General features: G+C 48.4%; 1 protein-coding gene across 1 annotated transcript; it reads right to left on the bottom strand.

Annotated features, from left to right (window-relative positions):
* Positions 1 to 4: 4 nt before the first annotated feature.
* Positions 5 to 19,364, bottom strand: man1b1b (mannosidase, alpha, class 1B, member 1b). The gene is made up of 9 exons (XM_056418371.1): positions 19,272 to 19,364; positions 18,716 to 18,815; positions 18,052 to 18,164; positions 17,735 to 17,835; positions 17,550 to 17,670; positions 2,004 to 2,103; positions 1,315 to 1,565; positions 1,103 to 1,234; positions 5 to 861 (listed from the first exon to the last, which is right to left on the bottom strand). Exons 1-9 carry the CDS (start codon positions 19,362 to 19,364, stop codon positions 640 to 642), a joined length of 1,233 nt encoding a protein of 410 aa, XP_056274346.1. The 3' UTR covers positions 5 to 639.
* Positions 19,365 to 19,795: the final 431 nt, after the last annotated feature.

Raw genomic sequence — 19,795 nt, 5'->3', positions numbered from 1 at the left:
CCTCGTCTTCTTTGGCTCGGGACACGAGACATGCAGCTGGAGACGAGTGGCCAGACACAGGACGAGGTCTGGAGGTCGTGCCGTGGACCTGGTGGGTCTGTGGTTCTGGGCGATATAAACTACAAAGTACAGACGCTTCCTTCCTGTTGCAGGAAGATGGAGACGTGACGCCGTCTTTAGAAAACAAGTTCACAGTAAATAAGTCCGTTGCTTGGCAACAGGTGGAATGAGACCAGAGTCGGATGCTGCATTCGTGGTACGTGGAATAAACAGCGGCGGAGTGTATTTCTCCTGGAGGTCGTGAATGCCGCATGGGGCGGGGTGACCCGAGGGCAGCTGAGGCCCCGCGGGGTCCTGGCTTTATATCCCAGAGTCGTACAAACATCCTGCAGGAACCAGACAGGAACACAGTCAGCGGCCTCGGGGTGGGGGGGTCTGCTGGTCCTCTACAGACTGGAGGCCTGGAGAGGCTGAGGATCGGCCTCAGCCCTCGGCGGCGTGAGGTTAAGACATTTGGATAGAGGAGGACCGGTCCCTTAGCACCGAGCCCAGGAGGAGGAGGCGTTCTCCTGGGCGTTGCCTGGCAGCCCAGAGGCAGAAGTGGTCTTGGCGGTGGACCTGAGGTGGTCTTCACGTGGTTCACATGTCCGTGGGGGTGTGTGCAGAGGGCCAGATGGGCAGAGGGTGGGCCTCCGTGTTGAACACGTACCGGTCCAGGCTGATGAGGTCGGGGTCGTCGGAGAACAGCAGGTACAGGTACTTCAGGGTCTCCCCCAGGAAGAAGCTCTCCATCTTGTCTCGGGGGCTCGGGGAGGCGGGGTCCCGGACGTTGTTGATGGAGGTGTAGCCTCCAGAGGACACCTGGGGAGACACGGCATGCCGCTGAGGCCCAACCAGCACCACCTCAGATGTGCCGAGCTACAGTTGTTGGCATGCATTGCTGCCTTTGGGCCTCAGAGCCAGATGCATCCTGGGATCTTAGACACTCATCTTTGCTTTTAAACTTCCGATCCTGAATCCCAACCTTGAGTTCACAAGACATCCTGAACCACGTGGGGGTCGTCAGACCGCTGACCGGCTGGAGGACCTTCCTCGTACTGACCTTGGTGTACTTGTTGAAGCTCTGGAGAATCTCCCAGCCCCAGTCCTGGTACTTGTGGTCCTGGGTGAACCTGTAGAGGTAGAAGAGACTCTCCACCGTCTCTGGTCGGAGGAGGTTGTGTCTGTCTGCCAGCTACAACACAAAGGGACAGTCGTTGCTGACCTCCAGTGGGAGGGCGTGGTCTCAGACATCGAGGCCACGCCTCTCCTTACCTTCACTTCCATGTCTCGGGTGCTGCCCTGGTGCATGTTGAAGTGGACGATCTCTGGACTGAGGCCCGTCTCCATCTGGAGGTACATCTGGTAGCAGGTCTCCATCAGCTGCTGGGCCAGGTCCATGTGGTCAGCAGGAAGGCCGTGGTGGGCCCCGAGAGCCAGGGTGCCCGGCAGGAAACACACCAGATGGTCCTGGACAAACCCCCAAGGGGCTTCAAGGTTACCAGACAGACGTAAAGCTGCATTCTCTCATGTCCACCAGGGGGAGACTTCTTGTTTTATAGAAGTCTACGAGAAAATAACTAAGAAGTCCAGTCATTTACTCGATGTAGTAGCTTAGTGAAACACTTAGACTGATGGGAGGATTCTAACATACAGACCTGGACCAACGTGGTCCACAGGAAGGACCAAGAGATGAGATCATCAGAGCGGCAGCAGCACCGCGGCTACTGACCATTTTAGGGCTGAGCACAGAGTGGAGGTGGAGCACAGTGTGGAGGTGGAGCACAGAGTGGAGGTGGAGCACAGTGTGGAGGTGGAGCACAGAGTGGAGGTGGAGCACAGTGTGGAGGTGGAGCAGAGTGGAGGTGGAGCACAGAGTGGAGGTGGAGCACAGTGTGGAGGTGGAGCACAGAGTGGAGGTGGAGCACCCTGCCACGGGGCGTGTCCGTGGGGAGCAGGCTCACCTCTGAGGTGCTGCATCACAGCCGGGTAGGAGGCGAGTCCACAGAGGAGCAGCAGCAGGAGGACGAGGCTCCGCTGCAGCCGGGACAGCTGCTTCCATCTCTAGAGACACAGGAGGACGGAGAGGAGGCCGGAGAGGAGGCCGGAGAGGAGGCCGTCCACCAGCTGCTTCATGGGGCTCAAGGCGAGCAACACAAGGGTCGCACCCAAAGAGGAGCTAATAGAGGAGCTCAGAGGAGCTAATAGAGGAGCTCAGAGAGCTCATAGAGGAGCTAATAGAGGAGCTCAGAGGAGCTCATAGAGGAGCTCAGAGAGCTAATAGAGGAGCTCATAGAGGAGCTCAGAGGAGCTAATAGAGGAGCTCAGAGTGGAGCTCAGAGGAGCTAATAGAGGAGCTAATAGAGGAGCTCAGAGGAGCTCATAGAGCTCAGAGAGGAGCTAATAGAGCTCATAGAGGAGCTCATAGAGCTCATAGAGGAGCTCAGAGAGGAGCTCAGAGAGGAGCTAATAGAGGAGCTCATAGAGCTAATAGAGGAGCTCAGAGAGGAGCTCAGAGGAGCTAATAGAGGAGCTCAGAGAGCTCAGAGACTCACCCTCCAGCAGGACTGCCTCCTCCATCGCTTGCTGTTGTTGTAACTTCCCGCTCCAGCTAAGCTGATAGAGATGTGGTCCTGTTGGGGGGGAGGGGGCATGACCTGGAGGAGAGGATGGAGAGACAGAGAGAGAGAGGATGGAGAGACAGAGAGAGAGGAGAGAGAGACAGAGAGAGAGGATGGAGAGACAGAGAGAGAGAGGATGGAGAGACAGAGAGAGAGAGAGAGGAGAGAGGATGGAGAGACAGAGAGAGAGGAGAGAGACAGAGAGAGAGAGGATGGAGAGACAGAGAGAGAGAGAGAGAGAGAGAGAGAGAGGATGGAGAGACAGAGAGAGAGAGAGAGAGAGGAGAGAGGATGGAGAGACAGAGGAGAGAGAGAGACAGGAGAGAGGATGGAGAGAGGAGAGAGAGAGAGAGGATGGAGAGACAGAGAGAGAGAGAGAGAGAGGATGGAGAGACAGAGGAGAGAGAGGATGGAGAGACAGAGAGAGAGGAGAGGATGGAGAGACAGAGAGAGAGAGGATGGAGAGACAGAGGAGAGAGAGACAGAGAGAGAGACAGAGGAGAGAGGAGGGAGAGACAGAGAGAGAGAGGATGAGAGACAGAGAGAGAGGATGGAGACAGAGAGAGAGGAGAGAGGATGGAGAGACAGAGAGAGAGACAGAGAGAGAGGATGGAGAGACAGAGAGAGAGGAGAGAGAGACAGAGAGAGAGAGGATGGAGAGACAGAGAGAGAGAGAGAGAGGATGGAGAGACAGAGAGAGAGGAGAGAGGAGAGAGAGACAGAGAGAGAGAGAGAGGATGGAGAGACAGAGGAGAGAGGATGGAGAGAGAGAGAGGATGGAGAGAGAGAGAGAGAGAGAGGATGGAGAGACAGAGAGAGAGAGAGAGAGAGAGAGAGAGAGAGAGAGGAGAGAGGATGGAGAGACAGAGAGAGAGAGGAGAGAGGATGGAGAGACAGAGGAAAGAGAGAGAGAGGATGGAGAGAGAGAGAGAGGAGAGAGAGAGAGAGGATGGAGAGACAGAGAGAGAGAGAGAGGAGAGGATGGAGAGACAGAGAGAGAGGAGAGAGACAGAGAGAGAGGATGGAGAGACAGAGAGAGAGAGAGAGACAGAGAGAGAGGATGGAGAGACAGAGAGAGAGAGAGGAGAGAGGATGGAGAGACAGAGAGAGAGAGGAGAGAGGATGGAGAGACAGAGAGAGAGAGGATGGAGAGAGAGAGAGAGAGAGAGAGAGGATGGAGAGAGAGAGAGAGACAGAGAGAGAGAGGATGGAGAGACAGAGAGAGAGAGAGAGAGAGAGAGAGAGGAGAGAGGATGGTGAGACAGAGAGAGAGGAGAGAGACAGAGAGAGAGGATGGAGAGACAGAGAGAGAGAGAGAGAGGAGAGAGGTGAGGACAGAGAGGATGGAGAGGAGAGAGGAGACATGGGAGGAGGAGAGAGAGGATGGAGAGAGGTGAGAGGAGGAGAGAGGATGGAGAGACAGAGAGAGGAGGGGAGAGGAGAGAGAGAGGAGAGAGAGAGAGAGAGGAGAGGAGAGAGACAAGAGAGACGAGAGGAGAGGAGAGAGACGAGAGGAGAGAGAGAGAGGAGGAGAGGATGGAGAGAGAGAGAGAGGATGGAGAGACAGAGAGGATGGAGAGACAGAGGATGAGACAGAGGAGGAGGAGAGAGATGGAGAGAGAGGATGGACAGAGAGACACAGACAGAGAGGAGAGGATGGAGGAGAGGAGAGGAGGAACAGAGGAGAGAGGACAGAGGAGAGAGAGGGAGGATGGAGAGAGGGAGAGAGACAGGAGGAGAGAGGATGGAGAGAGAGGGTGAGAGGGTGAGAGAGGAGAGAGAGGATGGACAGAGAGACAGACAGAGGGATGGAGGAGAGAGGAGATGAGAGGACAGAGGAGGAGGAGGAGGAGAGAGAGATGGAGAGACAGAGGAGAGAGGAGGAGAGAGGAGAGAGGAGGTTGGAGAGAGAGGAGGAGAGAGGGAGGAGAGAGACAGGAGAGAGAGGAGGAGAGGAGACAGAGAGAGGAGAGAGGATGGAGAGAGGAGAGAGGAGAGAGAGGATGGAGGAGAGGACAGAGAGACAGACAGAGGAGGAGGAGAGAGGATGGAGAGAGAGGAGAGAAGACAGGAGAGGATGGAGAGAGGAGGAGAGAGAGAGAGGATGGAGAGACAGAGAGAGAGGATGGAGGAGGGATGGAGAGACAGAGGATGGAGAGAGATGGAGAGACAGAGAGGAGAGAGAGGATGGAGAGAGAGAGAGAGAGAGGGATGGAGGAGAGAGACAGAGGAGGAGAGGATGGAGGAGACAGAGGAGATGGAGAGGACAGAGAGAGAGAGAGGATGGAGAGAGGACAGAGAGAGAGGAGGACACAGGAGGAGAGAGAGGAGAGGAGGACAGGAGAGGTGACAGAGAGAGAGGATGGAGAGAGGAGAGGAGAGAGGAGAGAGAGGATGGAGAGGACAGAGGAGAGATGGAGGAGGAGGATGGAGACAGAGAGGACAGGAGAGGTGATGGAGGAGAGAGAGGATGGAGAGAGAGACAGGAGAGGATGGAGGAGAGGGATGGAGACAGAGAGGAGAGGAGAGGAGGAGAGAGGGAGGATGGAGAGAGAGAGGATGGAGAGGACAGGAGGGGAGAGAGAGGATGGAGAGAGGAGAGGGAGGAGAGACGGAGGAGAGAGGATGGAGAGAGAGACAGAGGAGAGGTGATGGAGGAGAGAGGATGGAGAGAGGTCACAGGAGAGGGATGGAGGAGAGGAGGATGGAGAGGTCACAGGAGAGGTGATGGAGGAGGAGAGAGGATGGAGAGAGGTCAGAGGAGAGGCAGAGGAGGAGAGGATGGAGAGGAGGTCACAGGAGAGGATGGAGGAGAGAGAGAGGATGGAGAGAGGTCACAGGAGAGGTGAGGAGAGAGAGGAGGAGAGAGGAGGTCAGAGGAGGAGGATGGGAGGAGAGGAGAGAGGATGGAGAGAGGTCACAGGAGAGGTGGATGGAGGAGAGAGGATGGAGAGAGGTCACAGGAGAGGTGATGGAGGAGAGACAGAGAGGAGAGAGGAGAGAGAGAGAGAGAGGATGGAGAGACAGAGAGAGAGAGGAGAGACAGGAGAGAGAGAGGGATGGATGACAGAGGAGAGAGAGAGGAGAGAGGATGGAGACAGAGAGAGAGAGAGAGACAGAGGATGGAGACAGAGGAGAGATGGAGAGACAGAGAGAGAGGAGAGACAGAGGAGAGAGGGATGGAGAGACAGACAGAGGATGGAGACAGAGAGAGAGAGGAGAGAGGATGGAGACAGAGACAGAGGAGGATGAGACACAGAGAGAGAGGAGGAGACAGAGGAGGAGAGAGAGGATGGAGACAGAGAGAGAGGAGAGAGGATGGAGAGACAGGAGAGGAGAGAGATGGAGAGACAGAGAGAGGATGGAGACAGAGAGAGAGAGAGAGAGAGGATGGAGAGACAGAGGAGAGGAGAGACAGAGAGGATGGAGAGACAGAGAGAGAGAGAGGATGGAGACAGAGAGAGAGGAGAGGATGGAGACAGAGAGAGGAGAGAGAGGATGGAGAGGATGAGAGAGAGAGGAGAGAGAGAGAGGATGGAGAGACAGAGAGAGGATGGAGAGAGACAGAGGAGAGACAGAGAGAGGATGGAGACAGAGGAGAGGATGGAGAGACAGAGAGGATGGAGAGACAGAGGAGAGAGAGAGAGAGAGAGAGGAGAGAGGATGGAGAGACAGAGAGAGAGAGGATGGAGAGACAGAGAGAGAGAGGATGGAGAGAGAGAGAGGATGGAGACAGAGGATGGAGAGAGAGATGAGAGAGAGGAGGGAGAGAGAGAGGATGGAGAGACAGAGACAGAGAGAGAGAGACAGGAGGACACAGAGAGAGAGAGAGGATGGAGAGAGAGAGAGGAGAGAGAGAGACAGAGAGAGAGGATGGAGAGAGAGAGAGAGAGGAGAGAGGATGGAGACAGGAGAGAGAGGATGGAGAGACAGAGAGGAGAGGATGGAGGACAAGGAGGAGAGAGCAGAGAGGAGGAGAGAGGACGGAGAGACAGAGAGAGGATACAGATATAAGATGGAGACAGACAGAGGAGAGAGGAGAGAGAGAGAGGAGAGAGAGACAGAGAGAGGACAGGAGACGGAGAGAGGAGACAGGATGGAGAGATAGAGAGAGATGGAGAGACAGAGAGACAGAGGAGAGGATGGAGAGACAGAGAGAGATGAGAGACAGAGAGGAGGAGAGACAGACAGAGGAAGAGAGAGGAGGATGGAGACAGGAGAGAGACAGAGAGGATGAGACAGAGAGAGAGAGGAGAGGAGAGAGGATGGAGAGACAGAGAATAGAGAGGATGGAGAGACAGAGAGAGGATAATGGACAGAGGAGAGATGAGGATGGAGGCAGAGAGGATGGAGAGAACAGAGAGAGGATGGAGAAACAGAGAGAGAGAGGAGAGAGAGATGGAGAGAGAGGAGGGATAGAGAGAGAGAGGAGGAGAGAGAGGATGGAGAGACAGAGAGAGACAGAGAGAGGAGAGAGGATGAGAGACAGAGAGAGAGGAGAGAGGAGACAGAGGAGAGGAGGATAGAGACAGAGGAGAGGAGAGAGAGGAGAGACAGGACAGAGAGGACATGTGACCAGATGAACAATAGATGTCATGTGACCAGATGAACAATAGATGTCATGTGACCAGATGAACAATAGATGTCATGTGACCAGATGAACAATAGATGTCATGTGACCAGATGAACAATAGATGTCATGTGACCAGATGAACAATAGATGTCATGTGACCAGATGAACAATAGATGTCATGTGACCAGATGAACAATAGATGTCATGTGACCAGATGAACAATAGATGTCATGTGACCAGATGAACAATAGATGTCATGTGACCAGATGAACAATAGATGTCATGTGACCAGATGAACAATAGATGTCATGTGACCAGATGAACAATAGATGTCATGTGACCAGATGAACAATAGATGTCATGTGACCAGGATGAACAATAGATGTCATGTGACCAGATGAACAATAGATGTCATGTGACCAGATGAACAATAGATGTCATGTGACCAGATGAACAATAGATGTCATGTGACCAGATGAACAATAGATGTCATGTGACCAGATGAACAATAGATGTCATGTGACCAGATGAACAATAGATGTCATGTGACCAGATGAACAATAGATGTCATGTGACGAGATGAACAATAGATGTCATGTGAGATGAACAATAGATGTCATGTGACCAGATGAACAATAGATGTCATGTGACTAGATGAACAATAGATGTCATGTGACCAGATGAACAATAGATGTCATGTGACCAGATGAACAATAGATGTCATGTGACCAGATGAACAATAGATGTCATGTGACCAGATGAACAATAGATGTCATGTGACCAGATGAACAATAGATGTCATGTGACCAGATGAACAATAGATGTCATGTGACCAGATGAACAATAGATGTCATGTGACCAGATGAACAATAGATGTCATGTGACCAGATGAACAATAGATGTCATGTGACGATGAACAATAGATGTCATGTGACCAGATGAACAATAGATGTCATGTGACTAGATGAACAATAGATGTCATGTGACCAGATGAACAATAGATGTCATGTGACCAGATGAACAATAGATGTCATGTGACCAGATGAACAATAGATGTCATGTGACCAGATGAACAATAGATGTCATGTGACCAGATGAACAATAGATGTCATGTGACCAGATGAACAATAGATGTCATGTGACCAGATGAACAATAGATGTCATGTGACCAGATGAACAATAGATGTCATGTGACCAGATGAACAATAGATGTCATGTGACCAGATGAACAATAGATGTCATGTGACCAGATGAACAATAGATGTCATGTGACCAGATGAACAATAGATGTCATGTGACCAGATGAACAATAGATGTCATGTGACCAGGAGAACAATAGATGTCATGTGACCAGATGAACAATAGATGTCATGTGACCAGATGAACAATAGATGTCATGTGACCAGATGAACAATAGATGTCATGTGACCAGATGAACAATAGATGTCATGTGACCAGATGAACAATAGATGTCATGTGACCAGGTGAACAATAGATGTCATGTGACCAGATGAACAATAGATGTCATGTGACCAGATGAACAATAGATGTCATGTGACCAGATGAACAATAGATGTCATGTGACCAGATGAACAATAGATGTCATGTGACCAGATGAACAATAGATGTCATGTGACCAGATGAACAATAGATGTCATGTGACCAGATGAACAATAGATGTCATGTGACCAGATGAACAATAGATGTCATGTGACCAGATGAACAATAGATGTCATGTGACCAGATGAACAATAGATGTCATGTGACCAGATGAACAATAGATGTCATGTGACCAGATGAACAATAGATGTCATGTGACCAGATGAACAATAGATGTCATGTGACCAGATGAACAATAGATGTCATGTGACCAGATGAACAATAGATGTCATGTGACCAGATGAACAATAGATGTCATGTGACCAGATGAACAATAGATGTCATGTGACCAGATGAACAATAGATGTCATGTGACCAGATGAACAATAGATGTCATGTGACCAGATGAACAATAGATGTCATGTGACCAGATGAACAATAGATGTCATGTGACCAGATGAACAATAGATGTCATGTGACCAGATGAACAATAGATGTCATGTGACCAGATGAACAATAGATGTCATGTGACCAGATGAACAATAGATGTCATGTGACCAGATGAACAATAGATGTCATGTGACCAGATGAACAATAGATGTCATGTGACCAGATGAACAATAGATGTCATGTGACCAGATGAACAATAGATGTCATGTGACCAGATGAACAATAGATGTCATGTGACCAGATGAACAATAGATGTCATGTGACCAGATGAACAATAGATGTCATGTGACCAGATGAACAATAGATGTCATGTGACCAGATGAACAATAGATGTCATGTGACCAGATGAACAATAGATGTCATGTGACCAGATGAACAATAGATGTCATGTGACCAGATGAACAATAGATGTCATGTGACCAGGATGAACAATAGATGTCATGTGACCAGATGAACAATAGATGTCATGTGACCAGATGAACAATAGATGTCATGTGACCAGATGAACAATAGATGTCATGTGACCAGATGAACAATAGATGTCATGTGACCAGATGAACAATAGATGTCATGTGACCAGATGAACAATAGATGTCATGTGACCAGATGAACAATAGATGTCATGTGACCAGATGAACAATAGATGTCATGTGACCAGATGAACAATAGATGTCATGTGACCAGATGAACAATAGATGTCATGTGACCAGATGAACAATAGATGTCATGTGACCAGATGAACAATAGATGTCATGTGACCAGATGAACAATAGATGTCATGTGACCAGATGAACAATAGATGTCATGTGACCAGATGAACAATAGATGTCATGTGACCAGATGAACAATAGATGTCATGTGACCAGATGAACAATAGATGTCATGTGACCAGATGAACAATAGATGTCATGTGACCAGATGAACAATAGATGTCATGTGACCAGATGAACAATAGATGTCATGTGACCAGATGAACAATAGATGTCATGTGACCAGATGAACAATAGATGTCATGTGACCAGATGAACAATAGATGTCATGTGACCAGATGAACAATAGATGTCATGTGACCAGATGAACAATAGATGTCATGTGACCAGATGAACAATAGATGTCATGTGACCAGATGAACAATAGATGTCATGTGACCAGATGAACAATAGATGTCATGTGACCAGATGAACAATAGATGTCATGTGACCAGATGAACAATAGATGTCATGTGACCAGATGAACAATAGATGTCATGTGACCAGATGAACAATAGATGTCATGTGACCAGATGAACAATAGATGTCATGTGACCAGATGAACAATAGATGTCATGTGACCAGATGAACAATAGATGTCATGTGACCAGATGAACAATAGATGTCATGTGACCAGATGAACAATAGATGTCATGTGACCAGATGAACAATAGATGTCATGTGACCAGATGAACAATAGATGTCATGTGACCAGATGAACAATAGATGTCATGTGACCAGATGAACAATAGATGTCATGTGACCAGATGAACAATAGATGTCATGTGACCAGATGAACAATAGATGTCATGTGACCAGATGAACAATAGATGTCATGTGACCAGATGAACAATAGATGTCATGTGACCAGATGAACAATAGATGTCATGTGACCAGATGAACAATAGATGTCATGTGACCAGATGAACAATAGATGTCATGTGACCAGATGAACAATAGATGTCATGTGACCAGATGAACAATAGATGTCATGTGACCAGATGAACAATAGATGTCATGTGACCAGATGAACAATAGATGTCATGTGACCAGATGAACAATAGATGTCATGTGACCAGATGAACAATAGATGTCATGTGACCAGATGAACAATAGATGTCATGTGACCAGATGAACAATAGATGTCATGTGACCAGATGAACAATAGATGTCATGTGACCAGATGAACAATAGATGTCATGTGACCAGATGAACAATAGATGTCATGTGACCAGATGAACAATAGATGTCATGTGACCAGATGAACAATAGATGTCATGTGACCAGATGAACAATAGATGTCATGTGACCAGATGAACAATAGATGTCATGTGACCAGATGAACAATAGATGTCATGTGACCAGATGAACAATAGATGTCATGTGACCAGATGAACAATAGATGTCATGTGACCAGATGAACAATAGATGTCATGTGACCAGATGAACAATAGATGTCATGTGACCAGATGAACAATAGATGTCATGTGACCAGATGAACAATAGATGTCTGTCATGACCAAGATGAATGACAGGATAGATGTCATGTGACCAGATACATGTAGATGTCATGTGACCAGATGAACAATAGATGTCATGTGACCAGATGAACAATAGATGTCATGTGACCAGATGACAATAGATGTCATGTGACTAGATGAACAATAGATGTCATGTGACCAGGTGAACAATAGATGTCATGTGACTAGATGAACAATAGACATCATGTGACCAGATGAACAATAGATGTCATGTGACCAGATGAACAATAGATGTCATGTGACCAGGTGAACAATAGATGTCATGTGACCAGATGAACATAGATGTCATGTGACCAGATGAACAATAGATGTCATGTGACCAGATGAACAATAGATGTCATGTGACCAGATGAACAATAGATGTCATGTGACTAGATGAACAATAGATGTCATGTGACAGATGAACAATAGATGTCATGTGACCAGATGAACAATAGATGTCATGTGACCAGGTGAACAATAGATGTCATGTGACCAGATGAACAATAGATGTCATTGACCAGATGAACAATAGATGTCATGTGACCAGATGAACAATAGATGTCATGTGACCAGATGAACAATAGATGTCATGTGACCAGATGAACAATAGATGTCATGTGACCAGATGAACAATAGATGTCATGTGACCAGATGAACAATAGATGTCATGTGACACAGGTGAACAATAGATGTCATGTGACCAGATGAACAATAGATGTCATGTGACCAGATGAACAATAGATGTCATGTGACCAGATGAACAATAGATGTCATGTGACCAGATGAACAATAGATGTCATGTGACCAGATGACAATAGATGTCATGTGACCAGGTGAACAATGTCATGTGACCAGATGAGACAATAGATGTCATGTGACCAGGTGAACAATAGATGTCATGTGACCAGATGAACAATAGATGTCATGTGACCAGATGAACAATAGATGTCATGTGACCAGATGAACTGCTGATGTCATGAGGTTGATGAACAATAGATGTCATGTGACAGGTCATCAATAGATGTGAACATGACCACATGAACAATAGATGTCATGCATGACCAGATGAACAATAGATGTCATGTGACCAGGATGAACAATAGATGTCATGTGACCAGATGAACAATAGATGTCATGTGACCAGATGAACAATAGATGTCATGTGACCAGGTGAACAATAGATGTCATGTGACCAGATGAACAATAGTGTCATGTGACTAGATGAACAATGCGATGTCATGCTCATGACCAATGAACAATAGGTGTCATGTGACATGAACAATAGATGTCATGTGACCAGATGAACAATAGATGTCATGTGACCAGATGAACAATAGGTCATGTCATGACCAGATGAACAATAGATGTCATGTGACCAGATGAACAATAGATGTCATGTGACCAGGTGAACAATAGATGTCATGTGACTAGATGAACATTAGATGTGTCATCCAGGTGACAATAGATGCCATGTGACCAGATGAACAACAGGTGTCATGTGACCAGATGAACAATAGATCATGTGACCTGAACAATAGATGCCATGCCAGATGAACAATAGATGTCATGTGACCAGGTGAACAGATGTCATGTGACCAGATGAACAATAGATGTCATCTCATGACCAGGTAGAATAGATGTCATCCAGTGACCAATGAACAGATGTCATGTGACCAGGTGAACAATAGATGTCATGTGACCAGATGAACAATAGATGTCATGTGACTAGATGAACAATAGATGTCATGTGACCAGATGAACAATAGATATCATGTGACCATATCATACATGACCAATGAACAAGATGTCATGTGACCAGATGAACAATAGATGTCATGTGACCAGATGAACAATTGATGTCATGTGACCAGGTGAACAATAGATGTCATGTGACGAATGATCATATATGTCTGTGACCAGATATATATATAGAATGTCATGTGACCAGATGAACATAGATGTCATGTGACCAGATGAACAATAGATGTTATGACATGATGAACACTAGATGTCATATGACCAGATGAACAATGATATATATGACCAGATGAACAATATATGTAAATGAACAATAGATGTCATGTGACCAGATGAACAAGATGTCATGTGACCAGATGAACAATAGATGTCATGTGACCAGATGAACAATAGATGTCATGTGACCAGATGAACAATAGATGTCATGTGACCAGATGAACAATGATATGTCATGTGACCAGGTGAACAATAGATGTCATGTGACGATAGAACAATAGTGTCATGTGACCAGATAGACAACAATAGGTGTCAAGATGTCCAGATGAACAATAGATGTGTCATGTGGATGAACAGGTTCATCCTCATGACCAATGAACAGGGTTCATCCACATGACCAATGAACAGGTTCATCCTCATGACCAATGAACAGGTTCATCCTCATGACCAATACAGGTTCATCCATGACCAATGAACAGGTTCATCCTCGACCAATGAACAGGTTCATCCACATGACCAATGAACAGGTTCATCCTCATGACCAATGAACAGGTTCATCCACATGACCAATGAACAGGTTCATCCTCATGACCAATGAACAGGTTCATCCACATGACCAATGAACAGGTTCATCCTCGACCAATGAACAGGTTCATCCTCGACCAATGAACAGGTTCATCCTCATGACCAATGAACAGGTTCATCCATGACCAATGAACAGGTTCATCCTCATGACCAATGAACAGGTTCATCCTCATGACCAATGAACAGGTTCATCCACATGACCAATGAACAGGTTCATCCTCATGACCAATGAACAGGTTCATCCACATGACCCGATGAACAGGTTCATCACATGACCGTGGCGGGGTTCATCCACATATGACCAATGAACAGGGTCATCCTCATGACCAATGAGTGGGATTCATCACATGACAATGAACAGGTTCATCCTCATGACCAATGAACGGTTCATCCCGCTGATAATGAACAGGTTGTCCACATGACCCGATGACAGGTTGTCCGCTGACAATGAACAGGTTCATCCACGCTGACCAATGAACAGGTTCACCCTCGCGACCAATGAACAGTTTCCATCCATGACGATGAACAGGTTCATCCACATGACCAATGACAGGTTCATCCACATGACCAATAAGACAGGTTCATCCTCTTGACCAATGAACAGTTCACCCTCATGACCAATGAACAGGTCCATCCACATGACCGATGAACAGGGTTCACCCTCGCGACCGATGAACAGGTTCATCCACATGACCGATGAACGAGTTCATCCACACATGACCAATGAACAGGTTCATCCACGCTGACCAATGAACAGGTTCATCACATGACCAATGAACAGTTCATCCACATGACCAATGTTTAGGTTCATCCACGGCCGATGAACAGAGTTCATCCTCATGACCAAGTTTCCACACTTTCAGCATCTGAGCTACTTATTATGTGACCGGTCAAGGCGATCGACCGTGAAGTGCTAGTGACTTTTTTTTGCTCCGCGATCCCGATCTTTGGCATGGCCGGTGTCGGAGCTCCGGGTGCAGGCGGGCGGGCAGAGGACTGTGTAGCGACACGTAGAGACATAAATGACATGCTGCTGCTGTAATGTGGCCAGAAGTAGCCGGGGGCGGGCCAATTTTTTAGGTCATCGATCTACCGCCTGGCGCCCAGCGATCGACGCGGGTGGCAGCGATCGACAGTCGTCGCGATCGGCGTATTGAGCACCCCTGCTCATGACCAATGAACAGGTTCATCCTCGCGACCAATGAACAGGGTTCATCCACATGACCAATAGACAGGTTCATCACGCGACCAGACAGGTTCATCCACATGACCAATGAACAGGTTCATCCTCATGAACAATGAACAGGTTCATCCTCATGACCAATGGTGAGTTCATCCTCATGACCAATGAACAGGTTCATCCTCATGACCAATGAACAGGTTCATCCATGACCAATGAACGAGGTTCATCCACTTGCTGACCAATTAACAGGTTCATCCCATGACCAATGAACAGTTCATCCACATGACCAATGAACAGGTTCATCACATGGTGACCAATGAACAAGGGTTCATCCCCGCGACCAATGAACAGGGTTCATCCCCGCGATAATGAACAGGTTCATCCACATGACCAATGAACAGAGTTTCATCATGGCCAATGAACGGGTTCATCCACATGACCAATAGACAGATTCATCCACATGACCAATGAACAGGTTCATCCTCATGACCAATGAACGGGGTTCATCCTCGCGGCAATGAACAGGGTTCATCCTCGCGACCAATGAACAGAGTTCATCCTCATGACCAATGAACAGGGTTCATCCATGCCCAATGAACGAGGTTCATCCATGACCAATGAACAGGTTCATCCACATCCCATTTAGGTTCATCCACATGACCGTGAACGAGGTTCATCCTCGCGAACAATGAACAAGGTTCATCCTCATGACCAATGAGCAGGTTCATCCTCATGACAATGAACAGGTTATCTGACCGTAGACAGGTTCATCCATGGTGACCAATGAACAGGGTTCATCCACATGACCAATTAACAGGTTGTCCACGACCAATGAACAGGTTCATCCACATGGTGACCAATGGTGGGGTTCATCCCCATGACCAATGGGCAGGGTTCATCCCCATGACCAATGGTGGGTTCATCCTCATGACCAATGAACAGGTTCATCCACGCGACCAATGAACAGGTTGTCCACATGGTGACCAATGAACAGGTTCATCCACATGACCAATGAACAGGTTCATCCTCATAGCGCCAATAGACAGGTTCAACCTCATGACCAATGAACAGGTTCATCCACACTGACCAATGAACGGGTTCATCCACATGACCAATGAACAGTTCATCCACGCAGGTGACCAATGAACAGGTTCCATCCACATGACCAATGAGCAGTTCATCCTCATAACCAATGAACAGGTTCATCACATGACCAATGAACAGGTTCATCCACATGATCAATGAACAGGTTCATCCTCATGACCAATGAACAGGTTCATCCTCATGACCAATGAACAGGTTCATCCTCATGACCAATGAACAGGTTCATCCATGACCAATGAACAGGTTCATCCTCGCGACCAATGAACAGGTTCATCCTCGCGACCAATGAACAGGTTCATCCTCATGACCAATGAACAGGTTCATCCACGACCAATGAACAGGTTCATCCTCATGACCAATGAACAGGTTCATCCTCCTGACCAATGAACAGGTTCATCCTCCTGACCAATGAACAGGTTCATCCACATGACCAATGAACAGGTTCATCCTCCTGACCAATGAACAGGTTCATCCACATGACCAATGAACAGGTTCATCCACATGACCAATGAACAGGTTCATCCTCATGACCAATGAACAGGTTCATCCTCATGACCAATGAACAGGTTCATCTCGACCAATGAACAGGTTCATCCACATGACCAATGAACAGGTTCATCCTCATGACCAATGAACAGGTTCATCCTCATGACCAATGAACAGGTTCATCCTCCTGACCAATGAACAGGTTCATCTACATGACCAATGAACAGGTTCATCCTCATGACCAATGAACAGGTTCATCCTCCTGACCAATGAACAGGTTCATCTACATGACCAATGAACAGGTTCATCCTCATGACCAATGAACAGGTTCATCTACATGACCAATGAACAGGTTCATCTACATGACCAATGAACAGGTTCATCCACATGACCAATGAACAGGTTCATCCACATGACCAATGAACAGGTTCATCCACATGACCAATGAACAGGTTCATCCTCATGACCAATGAACAGGTTCATCCTCATGACCAATGAACAGGTTCATCCACATGACCAATGAACAGGTTCATCCTCATGACCAATGAACAGGTTCATCCTCATGACCAATGAACAGGTTCATCCTCATGTCCAATGAACAGGACCAATGAACAGGTTCATCCTCATGACCAATGAACAGGTTCATCCTCATGACCAATGAACAGGGTCTATCTGTGTACATGGTAGATCAGACTCACCTGGCGGTCTACCTGTGTGGTTGGTGGGAGGAGCCTCCACATGCTCCCCTGTGGCCTGCTCAGGGTTGACCGCTGCCCCACGCCAGCTGGAAGTCACGCAGCATTAACACAGAACAATACCAACAGGTGACCACAGTGACGCCGTCTCACCTGACGTCTCCCCTCCCCTCCACCTGCGTGTGTGAAGCATTCCTCTGCTTCTGGAGACGGTTCTGGAGGACGGGCGCTCCTCTCTTCAGGGACAGCTTCCTCTGAGACAACGGGCGACATCATCAATCTATTAACACATTAAACCAACGTTTCATCGTCTCTCTAAAGGCCGACGGGTCGTCTGCCCGGTCACGAGGTTGTTGAGCTGTGAAGGAGGAGGAGCTGGGCCCTGATTCACAGAGTAATATACACCTGTGAGGATGGTTCTGGAGGTTCTGGAGGAGGAGCTGGGCCCCGGTTCACAGAGTAATATACACCTGTGAGGATGGTTCTGGAGGTGGAGCTGGGCCCTGGTTCACCGGCTCAGGCAACATGTCTGGACCGACGGGCATCAGGACGCTGGGACCGTCTTCTACTCCGTCTGAACCGCCTCAAGACAGACAAAGAGATCCAGGATCAGAGGAGCAGGAACACAGAGGAACAGGAGCACAGAGGAACAGGAACACGAGCAGAGGACCAGGAGCACAGAGTGGAGGTGGAGCACAGAGGAGCAGCAGTGTGGAGGTGGAGCACAGTGTGGAGGTGGAGCACAGAGTGGAGGTGGAGCACAGTGTGGAGGTGGAGCACAGAGTGGAGGTGGAGCACAGAGTGGAGGTGGAGCACAGTGTGGAGGTGGAGCACAGAGTGGAGGTGGAGCAGAGTGGAGGTGGAGCACAGAGTGGAGGTGGAGCACAGTGTGGAGGTGGAGCACAGAGTGGAGGTGGAGCACAGTGTGGAGGTGGAGCACAGAGTGGAGGTGGAGCACAGTGTGGAGGTGGAGCACAGAGTGGAGGTGGAGCACAGTGTGGAGGTGGAGCACAGAGTGGAGGTGGAGCACAGTGTGGAGGTGGAGCAGAGTGGAGGTGGAGCACAGAGTGGAGGTGGAGCACAGTGTGGAGGTGGAGCACAGAGTGGAGGTGGAGCAGTGTGGAGCAGGCTCACCTCTGAGGTGCTGCATCACAGCCGGGTAGGAGGCGAGTCCACAGAGGAGCAGCAGCAGGAGGACGAGGCTCCGCTGCAGCCGGGACAGCTGCTTCCATCTCTAGAGACACAGGAGGACGGAGAGGAGGCCGGAGAGGAGGCCGTCCACCAGCTGCTTCATGGGGCTCAAGGCGAGCAACACAAGGGTCGCACCCAAAGAGGAGCTCATAGAGGAGCTCAGAGAGCTAATAGAGGAGCTCAGAGAGCTCATAGAGGAGCTAATAGAGGAGCTCAGAGAGCTAATAGAGGAGCTCATAGAGGAGCTAATAGAGGAGCTCATAGAGGAGCTCAGAGGAGCTAATAGAGGAGCTCAGAGAGCTCATAGAGGAGCTAATAGAGGAGCTCAGAGGAGCTCATAGAGCTCAGAGAGGAGCTAATAGAGCTCATAGAGGAGCTAATAGAGGAGCTCATAGAGGAGCTCAGAGGAGCTAATAGAGGAGCTCAGAGAGCTAATAGAGGAGCTCATAGAGGAGCTCAGAGGAGCTAATAGAGGAGCTCAGAGAGCTCAGAGACTCACCCTCCAGCAGGACTGCCTCCTCTTGCTGTTGTTGTAACTTCCCGCTCCAGCTAAGCTGATAGAGATGTGGTCCTGTTGGGGGGGAGGGGGCATGACCTGGAGGAGAGGATGGAGAGAGAGAGAGAGGATGGAGAGACAGAGAGAGAGGAGAGAGAGACAGAGAGAGAGGATGGAGAGACAGAGAGAGAGAGGATGGAGAGACAGAGAGAGAGAGAGAGGAGAGAGGATGGAGAGACAGAGAGAGAGGATGGAGACAGAGAGAGAGAGGATGGAGAGACAGAGAGAGAGAGGAGAGAGAGGATGGAGAGACAGAGGAGAGAGAGACAGAGGAGAGAGAGGATGGAGAGACAGAGGAGAGAGACAGAGGAGAGAGATGATGGAGAGAGAGAGAGAGAGAGGATGGAGAGACAGAGAGAGAGAGAGAGAGAGGATGGAGAGACAGAGAGAGAGAGGATGGAGAGACAGAGAGAGAGGAGAGGATGGAGAGACAGAGGAGAGAGAGGATGGAGAGAGAGAGGAGAGAG

This window comes from Pseudoliparis swirei, chromosome 7, assembly GCF_029220125.1.
Source record: "Pseudoliparis swirei isolate HS2019 ecotype Mariana Trench chromosome 7, NWPU_hadal_v1, whole genome shotgun sequence".
Lineage (NCBI taxonomy): Eukaryota > Metazoa > Chordata > Actinopteri > Perciformes > Liparidae > Pseudoliparis > Pseudoliparis swirei.
Note: the sequence above shows the minus strand (reverse complement) of the source record. Positions and strands in the feature narration are given on the sequence as shown.

Bases quoted from the DNA above. Each gene is read 5' to 3' on its own strand.
- man1b1b (XM_056418371.1), bottom strand. From the start codon at position 19,364: ATGCCCCCTCCCCCCCAACAGGACCACATCTCTATCAGCTTAGCTGGA. The intron at 17,671-17,734 runs GTGAGACGGCGT...CGTGACTTCCAG, and splicing joins GAGGGGAGGGGAGACGTCAG to CTGGCGTGGGGCAGCGGTCA. The intron at 1,566-2,003 runs GTGAGCCTGCTC...GGTGGACATGAG, and splicing joins TGTGATGCAGCACCTCAGAG to AGAATGCAGCTTTACGTCTG.